Source organism: Silene latifolia, chromosome 9, assembly GCF_048544455.1.
Source record: "Silene latifolia isolate original U9 population chromosome 9, ASM4854445v1, whole genome shotgun sequence".
NCBI classification, from domain to species: domain Eukaryota; kingdom Viridiplantae; phylum Streptophyta; class Magnoliopsida; order Caryophyllales; family Caryophyllaceae; genus Silene; species Silene latifolia.
The window spans coordinates 149,247,759-149,271,270 of record NC_133534.1 but is presented as its reverse complement, the minus strand read 5'-3'; the positions used below and the strand labels follow the sequence as shown (position 1 = coordinate 149,271,270).

General features: G+C 35.7%; 1 protein-coding gene across 2 annotated transcripts in view; it reads left to right on the top strand.

Moving 5' to 3' along the window:
- Nucleotides 1-23,232, top strand: part of LOC141600148 (myosin-15) — a 32,869-nt gene extending 9,637 nt beyond the window's left edge. Inside the window, exons 5-38 of one of the 2 annotated variants that reach the window (XM_074420334.1) lie at nucleotides 1,904-1,962; nucleotides 2,602-2,758; nucleotides 3,222-3,371; nucleotides 3,449-3,585; nucleotides 3,804-3,950; nucleotides 4,041-4,142; nucleotides 5,069-5,126; nucleotides 5,212-5,313; nucleotides 6,494-6,531; nucleotides 6,619-6,745; nucleotides 6,841-7,014; nucleotides 7,826-7,957; nucleotides 8,993-9,102; nucleotides 9,515-9,575; nucleotides 10,251-10,428; nucleotides 13,005-13,210; nucleotides 13,682-13,801; nucleotides 14,906-15,004; nucleotides 15,891-16,112; nucleotides 16,718-16,857; nucleotides 17,058-17,169; nucleotides 17,553-17,603; nucleotides 17,679-17,759; nucleotides 17,897-18,067; nucleotides 18,198-18,341; nucleotides 19,352-19,528; nucleotides 19,615-19,746; nucleotides 20,359-20,429; nucleotides 20,518-20,617; nucleotides 20,696-20,752; nucleotides 20,849-20,905; nucleotides 21,323-21,403; nucleotides 21,657-21,739; nucleotides 22,402-23,232. In XM_074420334.1, coding sequence (XP_074276435.1) covers nucleotides 1,904-1,962; nucleotides 2,602-2,758; nucleotides 3,222-3,371; nucleotides 3,449-3,585; nucleotides 3,804-3,950; nucleotides 4,041-4,142; nucleotides 5,069-5,126; nucleotides 5,212-5,313; nucleotides 6,494-6,531; nucleotides 6,619-6,745; nucleotides 6,841-7,014; nucleotides 7,826-7,957; nucleotides 8,993-9,102; nucleotides 9,515-9,575; nucleotides 10,251-10,428; nucleotides 13,005-13,210; nucleotides 13,682-13,801; nucleotides 14,906-15,004; nucleotides 15,891-16,112; nucleotides 16,718-16,857; nucleotides 17,058-17,169; nucleotides 17,553-17,603; nucleotides 17,679-17,759; nucleotides 17,897-18,067; nucleotides 18,198-18,341; nucleotides 19,352-19,528; nucleotides 19,615-19,746; nucleotides 20,359-20,429; nucleotides 20,518-20,617; nucleotides 20,696-20,752; nucleotides 20,849-20,905; nucleotides 21,323-21,403; nucleotides 21,657-21,739; nucleotides 22,402-22,525 — 3,960 coding nt within the window. In that variant the 3' untranslated portion in view covers nucleotides 22,526-23,232. Of the gene's footprint in view, nucleotides 1-1,903; nucleotides 1,963-2,601; nucleotides 2,759-3,221; nucleotides 3,372-3,448; nucleotides 3,586-3,803; nucleotides 3,951-4,040; nucleotides 4,143-5,068; nucleotides 5,127-5,211; nucleotides 5,314-6,493; nucleotides 6,532-6,618; nucleotides 6,746-6,840; nucleotides 7,015-7,825; nucleotides 7,958-8,992; nucleotides 9,103-9,514; nucleotides 9,576-10,250; nucleotides 10,429-13,004; nucleotides 13,211-13,681; nucleotides 13,802-14,905; nucleotides 15,005-15,890; nucleotides 16,113-16,717; nucleotides 16,858-17,057; nucleotides 17,170-17,549; nucleotides 17,604-17,678; nucleotides 17,760-17,896; nucleotides 18,068-18,197; nucleotides 18,342-19,351; nucleotides 19,529-19,614; nucleotides 19,747-20,358; nucleotides 20,430-20,517; nucleotides 20,618-20,695; nucleotides 20,753-20,848; nucleotides 20,906-21,322; nucleotides 21,404-21,656; nucleotides 21,740-22,401 lie in introns of both variants that reach the window. The other variant, XM_074420333.1, reaches the window with a different exon arrangement.
- Nucleotides 23,233-23,512: the final 280 nt, after the last annotated feature.

Sequence of the window (23,512 nt, the reverse complement as noted above, 5' to 3'; positions counted from 1 at the left end):
ATTTTTTTTTATTGCGCTGGTTAGCGTCAAATCAAAAATTCAGTTCCATACAATATATTGGTATGGCTTTGCTGCCTGAATTAGAGATCGGGTTATGGGATTTTGTCATTTTTGTCGGTTTAAATGATCTTCCAGCATTCTGATTATCCTAATTCGCGAACCTGTTTCTAGAAGTTACTTTACCTGTGCTTATTATGCACTTACCAAGTTTGTACCAAACTTTCAAGCTGTGCAGTTTGTTATCTAGAAAGGGAAGTTGTTTTCTGAAAACATCTTACCTTTCCGTGATTCAAACTTTATTTATCTATTAATTGTGAAACACAAAAATAATTGTTGACCAAGCCCTTATGGCTTATCTAGCCTTGGAATGATGTGAACAAGCACTTGCTTCTTTGGCCTATTTGAATTGTTGTATGATTGCTGTGCAAATGGCCAACATCAGTTGTGAGCACCAATTGGAATGGGGCGTGACAACTATGTTAACTCAGAGGGAAGGCAAAGACTGGTAAAATGAAGCAAGATAGGTGAAAAAAATTTGAGTGAGAGAAAAATGTAATACAAAATAGAGAGTTTAGAAAGGAAACAACAACAATAACAACAACGGGCAACATTATCCCAGTGCCATAAAAGGTTCCGGTCCATTGTGAGGTAATACAGAAAATTACAGATTTTACTAAGTGTGTGTTTGACCTAGCTTGTAAAAGTGTTCTTGGACTTAAAAACTCTTTTTGGCCAAACACAACATTTTTTAAAAGTTAAAAAAAAAAATCCGAAAAGCTAAAAATCCATATTTTTGCCCATAAAAATAGAAGCATCAATTTGATGCTTCTACTTTTGAAAAACACTTTTAGAAAATTAAGCTTGAAAAACAAAAACTCATTTTTGAGAAGTAAGGCCAAACATGCTCTAAATAAGAATATATTTAAGTGAAACGTAAAATTTTTCTGATATAAGTAAACGAAGAAAGAAAAGGTCAATAAGCGTGTTACTTGCGAGTAATCCCCTCCTCTCTATGCGTTCCTATGGGACACTCGAGCTATGTTTGGTAAAGTTCAATGGTCAAACAAATATGACATGTGACATTGTACTTTCGTGTTGCTGTGTCTCATCAGATACCAATATGTAAGCTTGTATTGAAAATGGTTTTCACAGATTTAGCCAAGTGTAGTTGTTTGGACTTCTGTTGCATAATCCTTTATGTTACTGGAATTTTCTAGAAAGTAGATCTTTAGCTCAATTTGTCAATCTGTTATTATTGACAGCAATTTGGGTAGTTAAAATTGACGTAAAATAAGTGAAAGTGCCGTTTTTTTTTTTCAGATATGGTATGCTACTTGATTGCTAAGCTTCAACCTTCAAGCTAGTAATTGTTTTATGAAATAAAAAGGTATAACATTAACTAGAGCAGTGAGGAAAATTATGAACTTTATTGACTGTTAATGCTAGCAGGATTTGCAGCAATATTGAATCACTTTTTTCTTTTGAAATCCATCTTTTTCATTCATCTGTTACCCTCTACCAGTGTCCTTATTTGTCCTGAATTTGCTTTTGTTAGGTGTTACGACACAAACACTGTTGGTATACTGTCACTGTAAGAACCACTCCCATAGTGCTTAACGCCCATGTAGTGAATCTTAAGAAAAATTTACGAGTACTCTTTTCTCAGGTTATTGGGTAATTAGCACTTTGCAGTTAGGATCTTTATTAGGGTTTGAAACAAAATCAGCTGTATTGGATCAAGAAAGTTTGTTTTGGATCTGGCTAATTTGGAACTTTCTTCGTGTTTATTAATTACCTGAGTGTGCAAGCAGATCCTTTTTTTATTTTTTTATTTTTTTTTCAATTTTTTAGATTAATTGAACAATGTTATGACATTGCTAATCATGATCTTTATTTGTCTCAGTCTAATCCACTCTTGGAGGCATTTGGTAATGCAAGGACCGTGAGAAATGACAATTCAAGGTCCGTTTGTTTTTCATACATATGTATCATGTATGTATGTAGAGTTTTTTATTTTTAATTTATTTATTTTTATTTTTTACTTTCAATTTTTTAATTTGTTTTTTTTTAATCAGAGCCCTCTTTGTCCTTTTTGTATGTTTGCAAATATCTTGCCTTTAAGAAACTTGGTGTGTGTGTGGGGGGGGGGGGGGGGTGGGGGAAACAGCCTTGTGATCTCTCTTCCCTATTGTGGTTTATCTTGTCTTGTGTTGATGCTGGGACCTTTAGGAGTTTTCTCTTTGAAGAGCGAAAAAGGATTCTGTAATAAAGTTTGTTTCTGATGTTCATGATGTCAAGTGTGATTATGATATTTCTAGATGAGCGTGATTTCCAAAGCGATGCAAGGGTTCATAGGTAGTCCTACCGTCAATTTGTTACGCCTGAGAACAGATAAAGGAAGTGATAAATTTCGTATAAGGCTCAGTGTGTTTGGGTTGAGATCCAGGGGTTTCTGCTTTATCTTTGTATGGTTTTTGGCCTGATTGATATATTATTTTATAATTGTTGTTACAATACAGCTGCTTTTCAATGTGTTTGTATGTACCTATATGTGCCTATCATTTCTTTACCTGTGCTTAATGCCTTTTTATTTTGCTGCAGTCGTTTTGGCAAATTTGTTGAGATTCAGTTTGACATGAATGGTAGAATATCTGGTGCTGCAATTAGGACATACCTTTTAGAGCGATCTCGTGTTGTGCAGATAACTGATCCTGAAAGAAATTATCACTGCTTTTATCAACTCTGCGCGTCAGGGGAGGTATTTTTCAAATCTGTAAAATTTAAAATACTTGTTTGCCATTCGATATGTTGTGAGATATGAATGCAATATGGCCGTGTATTTGTCACTTGAAATGGACTGTATTCCTGGATATGTATTCGTGCTCGAAGTCTCTCACACCATTGTCTATTTTACTTAACCTCAGTCTACTTGCTCATTCTGGTTATCCTCAAATATTGTTTTGATTAACCCTCACTTTAACCCGACTTTTTTCATGCTCCTGTCCTGGGTCTCTTTATACGTGTGCTTGTGATATCGTTAGCCTCAATTAAATATTCTCCATTTGGATAAAAACTATATGTATTTCTCATTAAGGATCAATGAGAACTCCTCTTTCTGCCAGTAAATTACGTGGTCATGGCTCTCAATCACTTCATGTGGTCTCTGCATTGCCTACATGATGTTTTATGGTTTTTATAATTTTCTTCGCACTTGTAATCAGAATTCTGAGAGATACAAGCTAGAAGATCCAAGCCAGTTCCACTATTTAAATCAAAGTAAGACATATGAACTGGAAGGGGTAAGCAATGCAGATGAATACATCAAAACAAGAAGAGCAATGACTATTGTTGGTATAAGCGACACTGAGCAGGTATGATTGTATTCTAGTTAAAATTTTGAGCTCTCGTTGCTGTATGTTAGCAATTTAATAAGCCTATTATTCATTAGGAAGCAATTTTTCGCACACTGGCTGGTATTCTGCACTTGGGGAATGTGGAATTTTCCCCCGGAAAGGAGCATGACTCTTCAAAAATTAAGGATCAAAAATCTAGCTGCCATCTTCAGATGGTTGCTGAACTTTTTATGTAAGTTCCATTATGGAATTTTTCGTAGCTTTTTTCAGACGTTAGTTATTGTTAGTGTGATTGTTATTAGCACAAATGCACAATGCTTTTTTCCCTGATATGTGACCCGCCAAGCTATCTCTGTTATTTTTGGATCTCACGAATGATAAGTGTGTTAAAGCATATCATCAGTGTCTTCAAAGGACAGTTTATAATGCTAATGACTGTATTTTTTGTAGGTGTGATGTAAATCTTTTACTTTCGTCGCTGTGTACACGTTCAATTCAAACTCGTGAGGGAACCATAGTCAAAGCTCTAGATTGTCACGCTGCTATTGCTAGCCGGGATGCTTTAGCAAAGACAGTCTATTCTCGGTTGTTTGATTGGTATGATTCATTTCCAAGAGTTAGATCCTAAAAAGCCATCGTTTTTAAATTATAATATAACTTCATATTCTATTTGGTCAATTATGTCAGGCTTGTCGAAAAGATCAATAAATCTGTCGGACAGGATCCTACTTCTCGTGTGCAGATAGGACTCTTGGATATATATGGCTTTGAGTGCTTTAAGCACAACAGGTAGCTTATTTTGTTGTGATGTTTTGCAATATAGTTTTGTAGAGGCAATTACGTTCTATGTTATCCACGATTTAAACTCGTGGTATCTGTCGCGATACGGTAACAGTGTCGTGGAATTTATCCTTGACTCCTACGTCGCGGTTATCGCGGTGATATTTATTTTAGAAGTTTTTGTAGATATTTTATCATCTATTGTCTATTTCATATAAATTTAAGATTAAATCTATTAGAATAATACATTTGACCAATATTTTACAATTTTTATAGTGTTTTTCATTACAAAGTTTGGCCGATACAAGTTATAACTTGGTCATCTCGGGTTATTCGCGGTCTGTATTGGACTGAGTTGGCCGATACATGTCATAAATTTGTCTTCTTGGCCGACTTTTTCCTATTTTAAATTTACCCGATACATATCGGGATATCTCGTATCAGGTGCCTCCGACACGGATACATCTCGGACGATGGGAGATGTATCAGCCGAGATTTTAAACCATGATGCTATCTATATTTATATGGGCATACAGCAATCTTGTAGTTGTATGTCCTTTTGTCTACGAACTTACTTTGTAAGATGTGCTATGAAATTCTATTGCTAAATTTCAACATAGACGCTTGCGGTGGGGGCATTCACCTTCTTGTTAAGTGACTGTTTAATGTATTAATACAAGTTTACCTTGCTTTAAGCTTGCAGAATCATGCTCATTATTTAGTCTGCTCCCTTATTATTGTTAATGTTGCTCTTTTCTACGAGTTTTTTTTATTTTTTTTTTTATTTTTGTGATTTGAATTTTCTTCCCTTTTGTTTCTGTTTTGGGATTGATTGTTGCACCTGACTTCTTTAGCTGTTTTACTTTTCTATTTTGGTCTGGGATGGAGATTCCAAGTCTTCATGCATGCTTATCTTCTACGTTTTGTTTTTACAGTTTTGAGCAGTTTTGCATCAACTTTGCAAATGAAAAACTTCAACAGCACTTCAATGAGGTGCATGATAAACTTGAATCTTCCATGCATTTATGGTGAAGAGCCTTTGGCACTTTAATATCTGACTTCTTTTAGTCAATTCCAGCATGTATTCAAGATGGAGCAGGAAGAGTATAACAAAGAAGAGATTAATTGGAGTTATATTGAATTTGTTGACAATCAGGATGTCCTTGATCTAATTGAGAAGGTGCCTGTTTGCTTTCCATTTAAAATTTGTTGCTTCTTGCTTTGAAAATTTTAATGTTATTTATCTGTCTTTCACTACAATAGTTATTTATTCTGTTGGTGGTTACCCTCAGATAAGCATCATTCTCAGCATTGTAGTTATGATTAGAGAAATTATAATGGGTGATCCATTTTACCTAGTTTGTCCCATCCCACCTCAACGAGCACCAAACCGGCAAACCCAGAATAAAAGAATCTACACGACTACTCAACTATAAATTTTATTATGTTTTTAAGTTGGCCCATAGTTAAATGCTAATAGTATTTTCTGAATAATTTCAACTGCAACGTTCTGACACATATGAGCCAGGCGCAGGACACTAGGACATGAGTTCACATGTCTGCATTGATATTATCACGTATCGAAAATTTTCACATGTATGCATTAAAAGCCAGTTTCCTAGCTGGCTGGTCGCTTACTTGCGGAAAGTCTTTTAAGCCATGAAAGCATGCTCATTTTTTTGGGTAATTAATCCGTTGGCAATTCTGCATTAGATCTCCATAGATTTACCTTCGTGGCAAGTAGTTATATATTTTGTTTCCTTATAGTGATATCTTTCTGTCTGTCTTGACTTCTTGCTAATGGCAATTACAACATTAATGACTATTGCAGAGAGCAGCCACCAATAGAATGACAGTTCATATTTAGAATAATCATTAAGCAATTGTTTGTTCTTATTGTAGTTAGGCAAATCAAAATGACTCATTAAATTGTGCGTTACTTATGTCTAAAAGTAAAAGATCATACATCCAGAATCAACCTCTCTATGCTCTTACATAGAGTAAGTTTCTGAATGTTTGACACCCTTACCTTGTCATAGACGGGAGCTTTTGAGGCACCAGGAAAATGTTGTTGTACATCTAGTTCACCGTGCTTGTTCATGTTATAAGTCAGTCTGTGATATCATGAATAGCAGGAAAGCAAAAGTTAGGACAGTGCATTTACGAGTCTCGTGATGGGTCTCTATATCTAAAAGCGTCAAAACAATGGTTTACACTGGATTGCTGCACTACGTTTTCTTGTGGTGTTACAGAATTTTCCTGTCTTAGACAGTTAGACTAGTCTCTTTGCAAGCCTTAATCTCCCCTGCAACAGTACACAACTGGCTTTCCTTATGGTTTTATATGCATTTGTCTCCCAGAAACCAATTGGAATAATCGCTCTTTTGGATGAGGCCTGGTATGTTTTAAGACATTATGGTTCTAGCTTTGTTCAAATATCTATTTAAGTGTGTATTATTCTCATTAAATTTTCTTAAAAAATTAGCATGTTCCCAAAATCAACCCATGAAACATTTGCAAACAAGCTTTTCCAGAATTTTCCGTCACACCCAAGGCTGGAGAGGGCGAAATTTTCACAAACAGATTTTGGTCTTTCTCATTACGCTGGCAAGGTATGTCTGTACTTGAGTAATGTTGTTTTTTTATTGTCAGATTGTGCTTTGCTGCAAGTTTACCACTCCATGTGACAAGTTGATTTATGTTTTAGGTTAATTATCAAACAGAATATTTTCTTGACAAGAACCGTGATTATGTTGTTGTGGAGCACTGCAATGTCTTGTCTTCTTCTAAGTGCCCATTAATTGCTGATCTTTTCCCCTCAATATCCGAGGAGACATCACGTTCATCATACAAGTTCTCTTCCGTGTCCTCTAGATTCAAGGTACGCCATGTTTTTTAAAACGTTAGTTTCGTGTTTAGCTATGCAACTATGCAAGCACACCCTCTCATGAAGAGTTGGTAAAACTCTAATGATTTTCAGTCTGAGTTAGAGGCGGTTGTTGTTGCACAATAATCTTAGAATTTTCAGTTCCCATGTCATTCATGGTGGTCCTAAAGTAGCATGGTAATTGATGGTTACTATTAAATGTTCTGAGTTCTGAGTATTATGTCTTCACCTGCCTTCTTTAGTTTTGTCTGGACAGATGTTTCAGTTTTCAGTGAATTGTTATGTTGCTAGATGCCTAGATATGTAAAGTTGTCAGGTATAATTGTTCTGTTGATGGTTGCAATGTAGGTATCAAGGTGGCCTATATCTTTCTTATGCTACTAGATGGGAATAATTTGTTGATGTATGAAATATATAATTTAATGAAATTTGGATTTTCGTGAATAAAAACATATCATGCCATTCTAGACCCATTTTTGAGTTAGTTTGGCAGAATAAAGGTTAGTAGTGCGTTGATAAGAGTGTGTTGCTCTGTGTGCAAGTTTGATTCATGTATTATATAAATGGCTTGCTAAAAGATACGGAGTATAAATGACTTATGTATGAGCATGTTGGCTGTATGCTATTCGCCATTCGAATAAATTTTGGTATTTTCTGTTTTTCCTCCTGAATGAAAACAGCAACTTTGGTTTTCACTCACACCAATAAATTTCCGTGTAAAAAAACAAAGAAATTTCAACCTATTGTGATGATGTATTATGTTATTCAGTCTTCTAACGATTTTTTTTTCTTTCTTGCTTATTAGCAACAACTTCAAGCGCTTATGGAGACTCTTAACTGTACAGAACCTCACTATGTTCGTTGTATTAAGCCCAATTCTGTAAACCGGCCTCATATCTTTGAGAATCGGAGTATCTTGCACCAGTTGCGTTGCGGGGTTAGTCACCTCCGATATACTTATTTGCTACTCAATTATGTTTAGTGCCTCATTCCCTATTTTTACTTTTAATTTATTTTATCTACTTCAGTATGTTCTTTAATTTGACTCTCATATTGCTTAAGAAATGCATATTAACCAACTATGTTAGTATCTTTTGCTGGTTGCTTTGGTCTTGCTTGTTGGATTTTTTTGGAGAATAGAAGTTGGATACTGTACACTGGAGCAACACGTCTGAAGAAAACTTGGAACGAGAATAAACTAAATAAACCAGAAACATTTTGTTTGTGGGTGCAATCACTTTAAAAACAACACTGAACTGTGGGTGTATCTTAAACCAACAATAGAATGCCCTATGCCTCAAAGGTTCTGTGTTGGATGTACAAACTCCTACCAGTGTTGAAAACATAGAGATGTTGCTGTTTCTGAATAGCCTAACAAAATTGTGTCTTGGGAATTTCATAAGTGGGGTGTTTTTTCTGTTACCTATTTTTGGAAAGTTATTGATGTCTATGGCAGTTTTTTTTTTTTTTTTATTAATGATTTATGTGCTACATGTGTTCCTTCAGCACAACCCATTGGGCCTGTTCTTTGGCAACCACTGTACAAGTGGGGCCACCTCTTTGAAATGTTAGGAAAATACGAAATGTCCGGGCCAACATCATTTTATCATGTTTGGCTACTCAAGTATGAAAATTGACACTTGACCTCATGTTTGATCTGCTTATATATAATTTATGAGAGGTTCACTGATATGTGGAAAATCATGAAAAAACAAGGGGTGTGATGCGAAGAATCTCAGTTAATTCTACTTTTATGAAGTTTGAGATCACTTCCAAATTCATGTCCACACACTTCTTAAAAAATCTATATCGTCTGCTGACTTGTTTTTATGTAGTTACAACTGTCTTGCTGCTGTGCTTGATATTTATAGTTTACAGTGATGATCTCTATGTGGGTTTGCAACTGATTGACTGCACATTTACATTTCATATGTAATAATTTGAAGTGGCTTAGAGTATTCGCTGTATGCAGGGTGTTCTGGAGGCTATAAGGATTAGTCTAGCTGGTTACCCAACTCGACGAACTTATGCGGAATTTGCAGATCGTTTTGGAATTATTGTGCCAGATGTTATGGATGGAAGGTTGTCGTAAATTATATTCTGATTCTCCAGTTAAAAGATTTCTAAAGTAGATACGTTTTATGTTGTTAATTGCGATGGAGTTAATTATATCCCTCAAGTGTATGCATCCTTGTTGTCTGCGTTCGTTTTGTTCTTTTGTTCATGAGTCTGTGGATATAGGTGAATGTTCTTAAATGAAGCAAAAGTCTCTTATGGTGGAGAAAATATCTCATACATTTTGATTTCCAAGGGTGAATTGGTGAATGTTTTAATATACCGTACCTCTATTGCCGTTTGTAAACAAAGTCGTGACTTCAGTGTTTAATGCAATATTTTATAAGAATTACTTGCAAGTGATCTTGCTAATTCTTCTGAGTAGTATGCTTTGAATGTCCTGCTATACACACTGATGCCATTCGTCAATATATGACAGTGTTGATGAGAAGACCATTACACTTAAAATCTTGCAGAAGTTGAAACTGGAAAATTTTCAAGTATGTTCTTAATTGCTATGTAATTTAACAATCTATTTCATTTGTTCAGTTGGTTAGTATTATTAAGCACGGGTTTCAGTTTTGCATTATTTATCTTTGAAAATATGTAACTTTGTATTCTACCAAAAAAAAATATGTAACTTTGTTGAGCACATCCTTCCGTCTTCCATATTCGTGCATGCCCTGGGAAGAACCAGCTGTCAAAAATGGTGCAAAGGATTTGGGTGTGCCTGTGAATTATTTAATTCGTTTGTAGATGAACTGTGGTAGAAATGCGAGCCTATGCTCAATGGAAGCACTATTTTTTTTTTTCGAGAAGTGAATGGATCACTGAAAAGGTGTTTTGTGTAATCTTTTTCCGTGAAGCGAATGGAGCGCTGGAAAGGTTCACAATTTTCATTATGAGTCATCCATCACAGCGGCAATGCTGCGTACATCCGTCCCCCTATACTCTGGCCAATTGGCGGTGCTTTTTAGCCATTGAGATAATTTCGTTACTGTTGTATTGTTTTTGGTGGAGAAAAGATGTCATTTTGTGCTTATCTTTTTTTCTTCTTGGAATTTTTTGGCAACTTTTATTTACTCATAACATCGTTAGAGATGGACACTGTTTTACTGGGTTAATTGTTTTCCTTCATTTACTGATTCATTTCCTTTCTTTCCTTTTTCTACCAGTTAGGGAAGACTAAAGTTTTTCTTCGAGCTGGTCAAATTGGTGTATTAGATGCCCGAAGGACCGAGGTTTTGGATTCTGCTGCTAGGCTTGTCCAGGGTCGTTTGAAAACTTATATAGCACGTAGAGATTTTAAATCTACTCGGGCGGCTGCACTGTCTGTTCAAGCATACTGTAGAGGTTATTTCGTATTTTACTAAATACTACTCCCTTCTCTTTGCAGTTTTCTCCCATATTTCCTTCAAGTAATTTTCATGGTTTTCGTCCCATTTGAGAACTTTCTTTTTTGGTTTGATACTAGCCCCTACCTTTCAGCCAAATACCCATTTACATTGTAAATACCCAAAAAAAAAACACTAGCCCCTCTTACATTGTACTATATTAATGGGTCGTACTTTTTCACATACGGATTTTACTCTTTCACATGCGCTTTTTACAATTTTACCCATGTCATTTTTTACTTCCCTCACTCAATTGTTTTTTTTTTCATCTCCCTTCCATTCCCTTCCCTCCGGTGACCCACTCCGTTAATGCGGAATTGGTATTTGTGCCGTTTGCTTGGAATTAAACACACTGCCCAGAAATTAATTTGGCTTATATGAACTAGGGTTTCAGTTTAAACTCACAAATAATGATTCAGATAGTACAATAGACGAAGTTTCCAGATTAATCAAGGATCAATTTTCGCACATACCCTCCATTAGATTGTTAATATCACTTGCAGGGTCCACTGGTGTCCTCGCTACTGTGGAATGAGACATTAGAAAACGGCATCTGGCCAATTTCATTAGAGCAATACTCATATCATACATAATAAATCAACAATTAAAGGGGATGATGATGGGTTCCCCGCAACATCATCTATCTAGGAAAAAGGTACATATAGTATGGTCCATTGTTCAAGTTTTAGAGCAATTAGATTCGATTTTAGGGAAAAGATATCTAGAAGAGTTAATTTGTTTATGTTTAGTAAAAAAGGAGAAAAAGGATTATACATCTGAGGTAGTACCTCAGACCTGTAGTTTTTGAGCATATACACATTTTTTCTGAGCATATTACCATTTATAAATATAGTTTTTGAGCAATATTATATTTTTTTAGTGTAATGTTTTAGGTAATATGCTCAAAAACTTTATACTGAAGCAGAACTCAAAAACTTTAAAATAAAACTCGGAAAATAAACAATAAGAGGTACTACCTCAGATGTATAGTCTATGAACTGGTAAAAAAGGGTATGATATGGAAAGTAAATGAAAAAGTGTATGTGAAAGAGTAAAATCCGTATGTGAAAAAGTAATTCCGGTTGTGCTTTTTCACATACGCATTTTACTCTTTCACATACGCATTTTATAGTTATACCCTTGCCATTTTTTTCCCTCCCTCACCCAGTTGATTTTTTTCATCTCTCTTCCCTTCACCTCCCTCCGGCAACCCACTTCGTCCATCCTTACTCCAGCCAACCCGTTCTCCAGCCAACCATGACCCGGTCGCCTCGGCTTCCCCTTTGTTTGAGTACGCCTTAGCCCGTTGTCAACAATACAAAGAAATTGTTTCATAATAGCACGATATAAATCTGTGTTTAGCATTGCATCATTGCTTCACAGTTGAAGCAGCCAGCTAATTTTATAGATCAATATTCATTACACCGTCGTTCGGAAGAAAGCCAAAATAGTGAATTTGGACCTCACACCTCGAACATTCTCTAGAAGTGTTAGATAAATCACTACAGCATTTAACACACAATGAAAAAGCAATAGCAACAACAAAGCACACCACACAATTTAAGCTCATATTCACTAATTCACACGTCTGGCATAATAATGTGATTTTACTCAACATTTGCCTTGACACAATCATAAACCCTAATTGAAAATAATTGATAAACAACTAAACATATTAATTTCACTAATTGATAAACCACAATAATTTCAACAAAACATATTAATAATTGCTAAACAACTAAATTATTAATTGGGGAATAACAATCCATCAATCAAGTTCTTAGAGCAATTAGATTCGTTTTTAGGGAAAAAGGTACATATAAGGCTTATTTGTGTAGGTTTAAGAAAAGGGTATGATATGCAAAGTTAATGAAAAAGTGTATGTGAATTGTGAAAGAGTAAAGTCCGTATGTGAAAACGTAATTCCTTATTAATATTATACTGCATTCCCTACTTAATGTATTCTCTTTTCCCACTTGCATTGTACTACTCGTATATTATTATACTTCATTTCTTAAGAGTTGTGTCATATTGAAATGGGAAGAAAACAAAGAGGAGGACAATGAGTCTTTAAGTTATTCTTCTTTATGATTCAGTTCATCGTTATCTATCATATGATGAGACAGTCGTCTTCCTTTTGATCTACAAATTTGCTTGTTCCGACTGCTTCATTGTTTGGTATCTATTATAATTTCATGTCTTGTGTTTTTAAATAATATAGATTCTTGTATTTGTTCAGTAGCAATTCCTCAGTTTTGTATCCTAGCATGAAGTCTCCTGATAATCACTTTACGGTTTATTATATCACGATACAGTTCTTAATTTGCCAGTTTCTTTGGATTAAACTTCATATAATTTCATTGTTACTGTTTGATGTTACTTTTTCATTTCTGACTTGTTTGGGTTGTTTAAGAAGGTACATTCTCACCATGCTGTGAACTGTTTTAAACTTAAAATTTCAACTCCAGTATACTATTGAGCATCAGTTACAAAAATCTATTGCATCGACCCGATCCTAACTTTGCATGTCTGTAGGTTGCCTCGGGAGGAGAATGTTTACAGAAAAGAAAGAGACAGTTGCTGCTGTCTCTTTGCAGACATATATTCGTGGATGGCTTGTGAAAAGTTCATATCTACAGCAGTGCAGATCAGCTATCGTTCTTCAGTCTTGCATACGTGGTTTCTTTGCTAGACAAAGATTTATGCTTGACAAGAGACGCAGAGCTGCCATGGTGATCCAGGTTACTTCTTTTCTATGCTATGAGCATTAGTTTTTAAACTTTTGTTTCTGAAATAGTATAAACTAATGCAACAAATTGACCTCATATACATGTATATCAACTACTTTTTGTAGGGGTTTTTATTATGTTCATATCTTTCTTCTTTTCTCATTTTTTTACCTGTCATCGACGCTTTCAAATGATGATTCATCTTAACCAACCCCATATCATTTTGGGGTTAAGACTGTTGTTGTAAAATACTTATTATCGAGTATGCAAAGTGATTGGATAATTATCTTTTCTGTTCATTTCAATTTGTGTTTATCACGAGTAGTAATTATTAACTCGGTCATATCGATGAAAATTCCAATTATTCTGTTGACGATGTTCGGGAACTGCTTGTGATTAGCTAGGTGCCAGATTTTCTCAGTGGTGTTTTATTGTCAAAATTACACCTGATGCTGACAATCTTGTTTTTTCTGTATTCTTTAGGCTCAATGGAGAATGTTCAAGGTTCAATCAGCTTTCCGTCAACATCATAAATCTGTTATTGCAATACAGTGTCTTTGGAGGCGCAAAGTTGCAAAACAGTTGTTTAAAAAGCTTAAGCAAGTATGTTTTTAACATTTTTTTATAGTTTGGCGTACTGAATGCATGCTATCATCCTTTGAAAATATTTCTGTTTGTAGTTTTGCACTCGACAATCTTGCGCAAAACATAGTAATTTTCAAGTGCCATTGGGTGCATTCATGTTTTTCTCCATAGACATATAGCTAGATAATATATAATCAAGTAACTGGCTTACGTAAAGTGTTGGTGAGTAGTTTGATAGATGGACAACTTTGTAGTTGTCTAGAATATGCTGGAGGTGGCTGCTTTCTTTGTTAATCAAAGATTTTCACTAATTTGGAAGGATAATAACAAGATTCTGAACACGAAAGATAACTGTAGCTTTGAGATGCGAAATTTATTTTTTTATTATAATGTTTTCAGCCCTTGTGGAAGTAGTGGGTGGTAGAGATGAGCAATACATAAATGGCTTTGGCAATTGGAGATATCGCATCCAGTACGAATTGAGCATCCTGTAGCGTAGTTCCACACCATTTATATTTCCATTTGCAGATTGTATATCAACATGCTCGATGCATAGTTTTGTATGGAGCTCTCTGTATAGAGACATAATGTGCACTTAGTATGAAAAGGATAGAGAGAAGGTATGTTGTATGAGAGGCATACAGATGAGAAAAGGGATATTAAAAATAATACGGAGTAACTTGTGAAATTGACATCATTGAGTATTGTCAGTAACATTTGAGATGTTATGTATATGAATGTGGAAGATTTAGTTTCTATAGATTTAGTGGCCATTGTAATTATAGGGTGTGTGACCCATCCAATTGTTTCAATCCCGACTGTCTCTTATTTACTTGAAAGCTTCAATGCTTGAAACTTTCAGAGGGTCAAGACTTAAGATATACTTTCTATATAAACCTTGTGTTTGACCTGACTTTCTTAGGTATACCAAGCATACATAGTTCTTTCTTAATACCCAGCACAATTTGATTGGGTATAGAACTATATTGCACCGGTAGGGGTCAATGGGTCATAAGGTTATGCCTTTTGAAATTCCTTACCTTTGGTGCATTTTATTAAAAATTCTGAACATTTTGCTTTGAACTCTTAGTTCACTTTTCTTGTGTAATTTTATGTATTCAGGAGGCTAATGAAGCTGGTGCCTTGCGAATGGCTAAGAGTAAACTTGAAAAGCAGCTTGACGATATCTCGTTGCGATTTGAGTTGGAGAAAAGATTACGGGTATTATTCGTGATTTTGTAGCTTATATGCGGGTTGGTTCTGGATGTTGTTGCCTATATCTGTTCTCCTTCGTATCTATTTTCATCAGCTGCTATTTTAGGATGAGCTGATTGATCAGGACCTTACATGGTGTGTGGTTGGGGACTTTCACTCTTCCAGTGAGAATTATTTTGGTGCTTCCTCTGGTTCTTCATTGATAGTTGTCAGAATAGGGATAAGGCCACATACATATGACCCTTCGACCACGGTGTGAGTGCGTGACTATGGGAGTGCTAGAGACACAGGGATAACATTGTTAACATTGTATGATTATCCTAACATAATTATTTAGTGGTTTTATTTGCTCTTGTTAAATATTTTGTTAATTAAGTGTACTCAACTACTTGAGTACTAAATTTATCTAATCCTATAACCTGCTGACGTTACAAGGGCATGAACCACAAAATTTCTCACAAAATTTCTCAAATAGTGGGTTCAGCCATTCCCAATGGCATTAAGTCAATGTTTTTTCATTGAGAATGTGTTTCATTCTCTTACAAACATTCTATTTTGACAAGGTATCAAACTTTTGCTTTGCAAGTATCCTCTTTGATACTTGGAAGTGCAAGTAAAAAACTTTTCAACTTGTTTGCTTTGTATTGTGTAGTTGGAAGTGCAAGTGAACAAATTGTCAACTTGTGCTTTATGAAAATATCTGTTCTGAATAGAGGAATTGCATATTTAAAATTTAGGGAATTTATTATGCAAGAATGTCTTCTAGAAGTGATATTCATGGAGATTGACTGAACTTAAATTATTATGCTAGATTGATGTATACTCTTTTTGGAAGCTCTTCTGTGGCATTGTCTTATCATGAGGGTTGAGAAATTTTTAACACCTAATGCAGATGTCAAATGAGGAGACCAAAACGGCAGAAATTAGGAAATTGCACAGAATTTTGGAAGCTGTCAGTATTGAATTGAAGGAAGCTAAGTCAGAGAACCTCAAGCAGTGCAAAGCTAATGAAGTGCTTCAGAGTAACCTGGGCGTATCGGTGAAAGAGAAAGATGAGTTGGAAAAGCGTATAGTCAATGTTGAAGATTACAAGAGAGAAAATAATATTTTGAAGGTATGTATATGTTGCTGCAATGTTGTTGTTGTCTATATGTTGCTGATTATATCTTATAATTTTGAACGTGGATGGGCATATGGACTTCTACAAATGTGTTCAACCTTTTGTCTTTTCGCGTGGATGTGGTTCCATGTTGCTTCTTATGGCTGTTAATTGGACAGATGAGGTGCCACATCATTTCATTTTGTCGGACATTGAATATTTGCTGGAGTTCCTTCAAACCTGTCCAATCAAAATTTCAGGATCTAGTCACTAGTTTCTCTTTATGATCCTTGTCAACTTTGCAGTAGTTATTTTTGCAGATAAGATTACTGGTGATTTTTTAAGAGCATAAGTTTCCATCTCTAGTTTTGTGTATGGGCAACACAATAACACATTTAGGGCGTCACCCCTTGGAGTCTTTTTGTAAATAGGCATCACCTCTATGATACATTTTTTGCATGGGCGTCACCCCCGTTGTGTCCCTTAATTAGTATTAAATCTTGTCAGAAGATTTTTTTTTGCAGTAGTTATATTTCTCTCAGCCTGAATCACTTTTTATTTTTGTTTTTTATTTTTAATATTTGCTCTTTCACTAAACGTTCTGGTACATCAATATATAGAGTTCTTTGGAAAGCATGGAGAAGAAAAATTTAGTACTGGAGGCTGAGCTCAGCAGGGCACAGAAAGAGAATGACCATTCTATCCAAAAGTTACATGAGGTTGAACAAAAGTGCGAACAGCTTCAGCAGAACTTAAAAAGGTGTACTCTATATACACAACACGGGATTGTCTTTCTTCTAATTACTGACTATTCACATTTTTGTGACAAATCGTAAACATTATTACTAATGAAAATTTTCTAGTTCCGTCCAAGTCAGAAAGTTTGATGTGTTAATACCTTATCAGTTAGGCTTTTCTGCATCACTGTCTTTTAACTTCTTTGTGATATTGTTTTATTAGTATGGAAGAGAAGATGTCAAATTTAGAGAATGAAAATCTTGTGTTACGGCAAAAGGCATTGAGCCTGACCCCCAAAAGCAATCGGCCAGGGTTTATTAAGCCATTTTCTGATGTAAGTATCGTGTTCGTATTCTTTAAGCCCACAGATTAATGTATCCATTTGAATTTGGTGCTTGACGTATTTTTAAACTTCTTGTTGACGAACTTTGGTAGTGGCTTTAAAAGAAACTGTGCCAGTTTTCAGCCCTTTTTCTTAGTCATTCTTTACTCACATCTATGGACAAAATGAAATAAGAGGTTCAAGTAGTAGGTCTGAAAATTTATGTTCTATTTAGAATATTTTAAACTATGAAGTTTCTGTATAATGTATTTACGTGGTTATATTATGCCGCTGTGGGTGTGGATAGGAAGTTTCCTCATCCTGTTTACCACTGTCTACTTCTTTCTTTCTCTGTATGGTTAACACTGATGGTTGCTATTGTTTTCTTGTAGCAGATGTATTCCAGTGCACTAAGTCTTCCATATATGGACAAGAAGTCGATCTATGTAAGTTATGCCTGTTACTGCTTTTTGCTATTTCAAGCTGTCAGTTAAGCTAAAAGAAAGTTGTGATTCTTACAGGAGACTCCGACTCCCGGAAAAAACACCCCAGCTTCTCAGGGTCTATCCGACTTGCGGTCGTCTAAATTAACTGTAAATCAGGTTAATGTTGGTTGGATTAGGTGAAAAGATGACATCATGATTTAATAGTAGTAGTAGGCATAGGCCATATTGTTGGCATTTCTATTTGTTGATACCTGAAACTATATTTCTGTTGATTTTTTTAAACTATTTTTCAGGAAAACAATGTTTTCCTCTCCAAATGTATCAAAGATAACATGGGATTCCAAGATGGAAAACCTGTTGCTGCATGCATAATTTACAAATGCCTTCTGCACTGGAATGCATTTGATTCAGAAAGGACAACAATTTTTGACCAAATAATTGAGGGCATCAATGCTGCTTTGAAGGTAAGGCATCTGTGGTTTACATCGTTTGCGTTCATCGTCTGTGTAATCTTACTTCATAATTCTATCGTGTTCCAGTGTTTTATGATATGATGATAACTTGAGAACTGACTTTTTCAAAAAAAAAATTCAGGCTGGGGATGAGAATGATGTGTTGCCGTATTGGTTATCCAATGCCTCAGCACTTCTTTGTATTCTTCAGAGGAGTTTGCGGTCAAATAGCTTCTTGAGTGCTGCATCCAATCGTTCTGCTGGTCTGACTGGAAGGTTTTCACAAGTAAGCACCCTTTTTGATAAGCTGCCTCTATTTTCTCATAATGTTATACTCCCTCCTATTCTCTAAGATCTTCCACATCTCCTAAAACGGCAAATTCACAAAGATCTTCCACTTCCCTTATTTGTCTATTATTTGTGGTTAAAATAACTTATGACCCCACATTCTCTCTCTTTACTATCATTTATATCCACATATCATCATACTATTAAATTCTACCCCAAAACTAATGTTGAAGAAGTTAGTGAATAGGAGGGAGTATTAGACTATATTCTTTGTGTCGCCCTCATAAAATAAGATATTTTATGAGCTCACGTACCCGTGTCCGACACTCGATCCTTGGACATTGGTATGACACTCGGACACTTCATTTTAGACCAAAAACTTGACAATTTTTCATAAAATATCCGTGTCCGACACTTGGATATGCACCCGTGTCGTTCCCTTCAAGCCGTGTCGGAGTAACATAGGGCACCATGTTGACAAAAGCTATCAACCTACCATTTCTTAAAACTCGTAGCTGTCAAGTGTTTAATTTTGCACAGCTTAAAAAACAAAATGTTGTCCAAATGATTGCCCGTGCGACTGGAACCAGTGTCGACAAACTAGTTATGAAATATGGACATGGCGTAATTGAAGTCAACCATGCTAAAAAAAGAAGATGGGGTGCATTTCCCATGAATAGGAGGAAGTAATGTACTCAGAAGCTTGATTTTTGTTAATCACCGTTATTATGTTGGTAATGCAAAAGCATATTCTATCATTAATGCAGACATTGGTAGCTGTCAGTTCTCATTTCTTATTCAGGATGAAGCATATATAAGCTTTACTCCTCTATCTTTACCAGAGTTTGGTGGTACCTTATTTGTTTGTCCACTGCATCTCCTTCTATAGTTCTATCTTCTGTCACTTGCATAGCTAGTGCTCTTCTTCTTCATTATTCAGATGGCTGTATGTTTAGACTGTCAGCTCCTTTGTACTCCTACTTGGTGAACAATTCTTCTCATATGTAGGGTTTAAAAACTCCTTTGAAGTACATTGGCTTTGAGGATGGCATATCACATGTTGAGGCTAGGTATCCAGCTATCTTGTTTAAGCAACAGCTAACTGCTTCCGTGGAAAAGATATTCGGCTTGATTCGTGATAATTTGAAGAAAGAAATATCCCCATTGTTGGTATCATGCATTCAGGTATGAATTTTTAATACTTTTTTGTTATGATGAACATGACATGAGATTGACCAGTGCACTTTTGATAACATTTATAATATTCTTAGGCTCCCAAAACAGTTCGTAGTGGCAAGTCATCGAGATCACCTGGCGGTGTATCCCAACAACAATCAATTAATCAATGGGATAGCATTATCAGATTCCTGGATTCTCTCATGAATTGCTTACGTAAAAATTATGTAAGCACCTTTATTCTTCCTAATATTTCTCCTGTCGGTTGTCTTTATTCATGTATCACATGTCCCGTTGAATTATTTTAACAATTTTTACAATTTGTTACCAATGATTGTCTTGTCTTGCATGACTATTCTGTGTTATTGTGGGGGGGTAGGCTGTTTTCGTTATTATTTTCATCATGACCAACTTTTCTACTAGACTGGATTTTAATTTTCATTAAACTTTTTACGACTGCAATAGCGAATATGTTTTTGGTAGAACTACACAGTTGCTCTTGAAACATTATTTTCTTTTCATCTATATTTGTGTTTCTTTTTCGATTCGTAGCACGTTTGCTCCTTCCATCTCTTCTTGTTGCCATTTCGTTGCATTGTCATATGTGACGATAACATTGGCAGTGGATGACTGACTATCATCAAAATCCCGTGGTAAGAAAGTGAATGAAATTAGTTCCAACATTTTTAGGCTGTTAAAGTTTGACCTATGTATTTTTAATGTTTGCAAAGGTGCATATTTTCTTTTCATGTCCTGGTTTTGCGTGATTTTGTGTTGATATTTGTTTTTTTTGAGCGATATGAGCATTGATCATCTACTAACCCTAAAAAATTATTTAGGTGCCTTCATATTTTATTCGCAAGCTCATAACGCAGGTTTTCTCTTTCATTAATATTTCGCTTTTCAATAGGTAAGCAACGACTATTCATGACAATGGCTTGTTGTACATGTATCTGTGACTTGGTATTTTCCGTGCTAAAAAATCTCATTTATCACAGCCTTTTACTACGACGTGAATGTTGTACATTTTCAAATGGTGAATATGTGAAATCTGGTTTGGCGGAATTGGAGAAATGGATAGCAAGTGCGACAGAGGAGGTAAACAGTACGTTTATCTGTTTCTTGCCTAACAGAGTTTACAGTGATTAATATTACATCTACCTGCTACAAATTTAGTTTGCAGGGACTGCCTGGCATGAGCTGAATTATATAAGACAAGCTGTGGGTTTTTTGGTATGGCTTTTCCCTTTTTAGCGCTCTATTCGTTTTGTTTACTGTTTTCTGTTTATTTTTCTAATTATTGATTTGACCGGTGGAAAATATTCATAGGTAATACACCAGAAGAGGAAGAAGTCACTGGAGGAAATTAAGCAAGATTTATGTCCGGTAAGGTTCTTTCCTTCTCTTTGGAGGTGGATTATGATAGCAAAATTGATGAGATATTACAATTTCCCATGAAAATATCATTTAATACTTTCTATTTTTGGTTTATTATCCTATGCCTAGTGGGCATAGGATAGAAAAACCCTTTTATGGTTGCGAACACGTGGTAAGGTGGAGATAGCCTTTCTGTGTTGCGAACACGTGGTAAGGTTGTGTACATCCGACTTATCCTGCCATTTGTGGGAGTCCTTGCAATACTAGGGTGATGTTATTGTCGTCGTAATGTTCTTTTCTTCCTGTAGGGTAAATTATTGTTTGCAATTCCTTGAATCATGTATTATCCTCGTGGAACTGGGTTTAGGTCTTAAACCTCTTAAATTGGTCTTTAATGTAAGGCTTATGTCTTTTTAATATTTGCAGGCATTGACAGTTCGACAAATCTACAGAATAAGCACTATGTACTGGGATGATAAATATGGCACTCAAAGTGTCTCAAATGAGGTTTGCATTCTCAATCTTTTTTACATTCATCTTCAAGATGGGAAGTGAGATCATAAACGTGTTCTGATATGAACTTGGGATTATCAGTTAAATTTACCATTTATCTGATAATTGTCCTCGGATTGTTATCAATGACTGTAACATACTGATACCATGGATATCTGCAGCTGCTTATAAATTTTTCTCCCTGCTTGACTGGAGAACATTTTTTATTGACACTGAATCAGCTGTGATTTTTTCTAATATTTGTTAGGTGGTGGCTCAAATGAGGGAAATGTTAAATAAAGACAATCAGAATCTCGCGACAAACTCATTTTTGCTGGATGATGATCTTAGGTAATGTGGCGCGTATGCTTGATCAGTTTAGTCCAGAAACGTATCTAGTGTCACAAGAATGACTGAAGTAAATAGTGAATCAACTAATATCCAGTTAATAGTTAATACTGTAAACAGTCACTGTATGAGCTTGGTCTATTTTACCCCTGTTGGAAGTTTACGCTTCTATAGTTCACTGTTGTGACAATCTTGCATCATGGGTATTGTGCCAAGCTTCATCTGTAGTAGTTTACTATTTACTTCACTCATTCACAAGATAATGGGATGCCTTATGCTTGTGTAACATCCATTCACGAGGACAAATTTGTTGGAAGGGAAAATATCTTTGTAAGAACCTATTCATAACTGGAAAATTCAGGTCTTTTCAGCCACTACTTTTTTGATTGTGTGCAAGCTGTACTGTCTCATGCACAGTTCTTTCCTTTTGATTAATGTGTTTTTCTTGTTCGGAATAGTGATTGTGATTATGATGAGGGCCTAAAGGGTTTGCAGAGATTGCCAGCTACCCTGTTAATCCGTTTGCAGTTTATGCACCTCAGTGAACACGAAAAACTAATGGCATGGCCTATCGTATACACCTTTATTGTTTAGGAGCGTTCCACTGGACTTCATCCTTAACATTGTGTATCTGGCAAATGACTTGGGATTTTCTTTCCTTGCAGCATACCATTCTCCACAGACGATATATCAAAAGCCATCCCTGCTATAGATCCAATGGATGTTAAGCCTCCAGCTTTCACATCAGAATTTCCTGTTGCAAAGTTTTTGCTGGAAAATTCTAATTAGCATTTGCTGATTGGCGTCCTCATGTGCATGCTACTTTCACTCAACTGTAAAAAGTCGCAGTTAGAAGATCTGATTCTTAAATCAAAAAAGGTAAACACGTTATTGCAGTTGGTAGATGACAAATTGAGCGTCACAAGGTGGTGGATTTCAGTTGCACCATACTCGCGCAGAATATTACTCATATTAGTTATCATATAAGAGTATGGTGGTGCCGAGTTCAGTATCACCCATTGGCGCAAACTCATGTTTGCAATAGTGTAGTTGTAAATAATTAGAATATGGAAATGCCAAGCCTCATTTGTCATCCCCCTTTTATAAAAACTTTACGGGTCGGGGGAGACTCTTGAAGAAATTGCAAGGTGGAAAGAACTTGAAAATGAATGGAAGTAAGAGGACCTGTGGATGGAAGGGCTCTCCATCATAATGAGGCTTGAGGTTGCCCACACTTTTTATTATTGGACAGCCTTTTCTTAGGTGCTGTAAAAGAAACTGTGGATGGAGTTTATGGTGTAATTTCATTGTCAATTTCTGTACATATAATATAGTATAACATCACTAGCAGTATAAATCAGCAGTATTTAGTTTGGCATTCCGTTTAGCCTGGTGGAACTTTGTATATATTGTACTCCGTATTAGTTTCTGATGTAAAAGAAATTGTTTGTCGGCTCAGGTGTTGGGCTGAAATGCGTTTCTGTTCACCAACTTGATTATTTGGTTGACTTTAAATTTATGTTCCGTTGCCCGTTGTCCGATACAATAAGAGTCTAAGAGATATCACGGTGATCGGATGATCCAATCCCTCTTTTATGGGGATATTTAACCTAGTTTGTTTGGTGGTTTTTTTTTCATACAGCGTTTTTTTCAACTCGTTAAATTAGGTATTTACCCACAACTTCCCATTGATTAGCCTTGGGCCAAAAACTACACTTCAAAAGACAAATGGGTAGACATGAAAATGATATCTAAAGGGATGGGCTAAATTCCGCA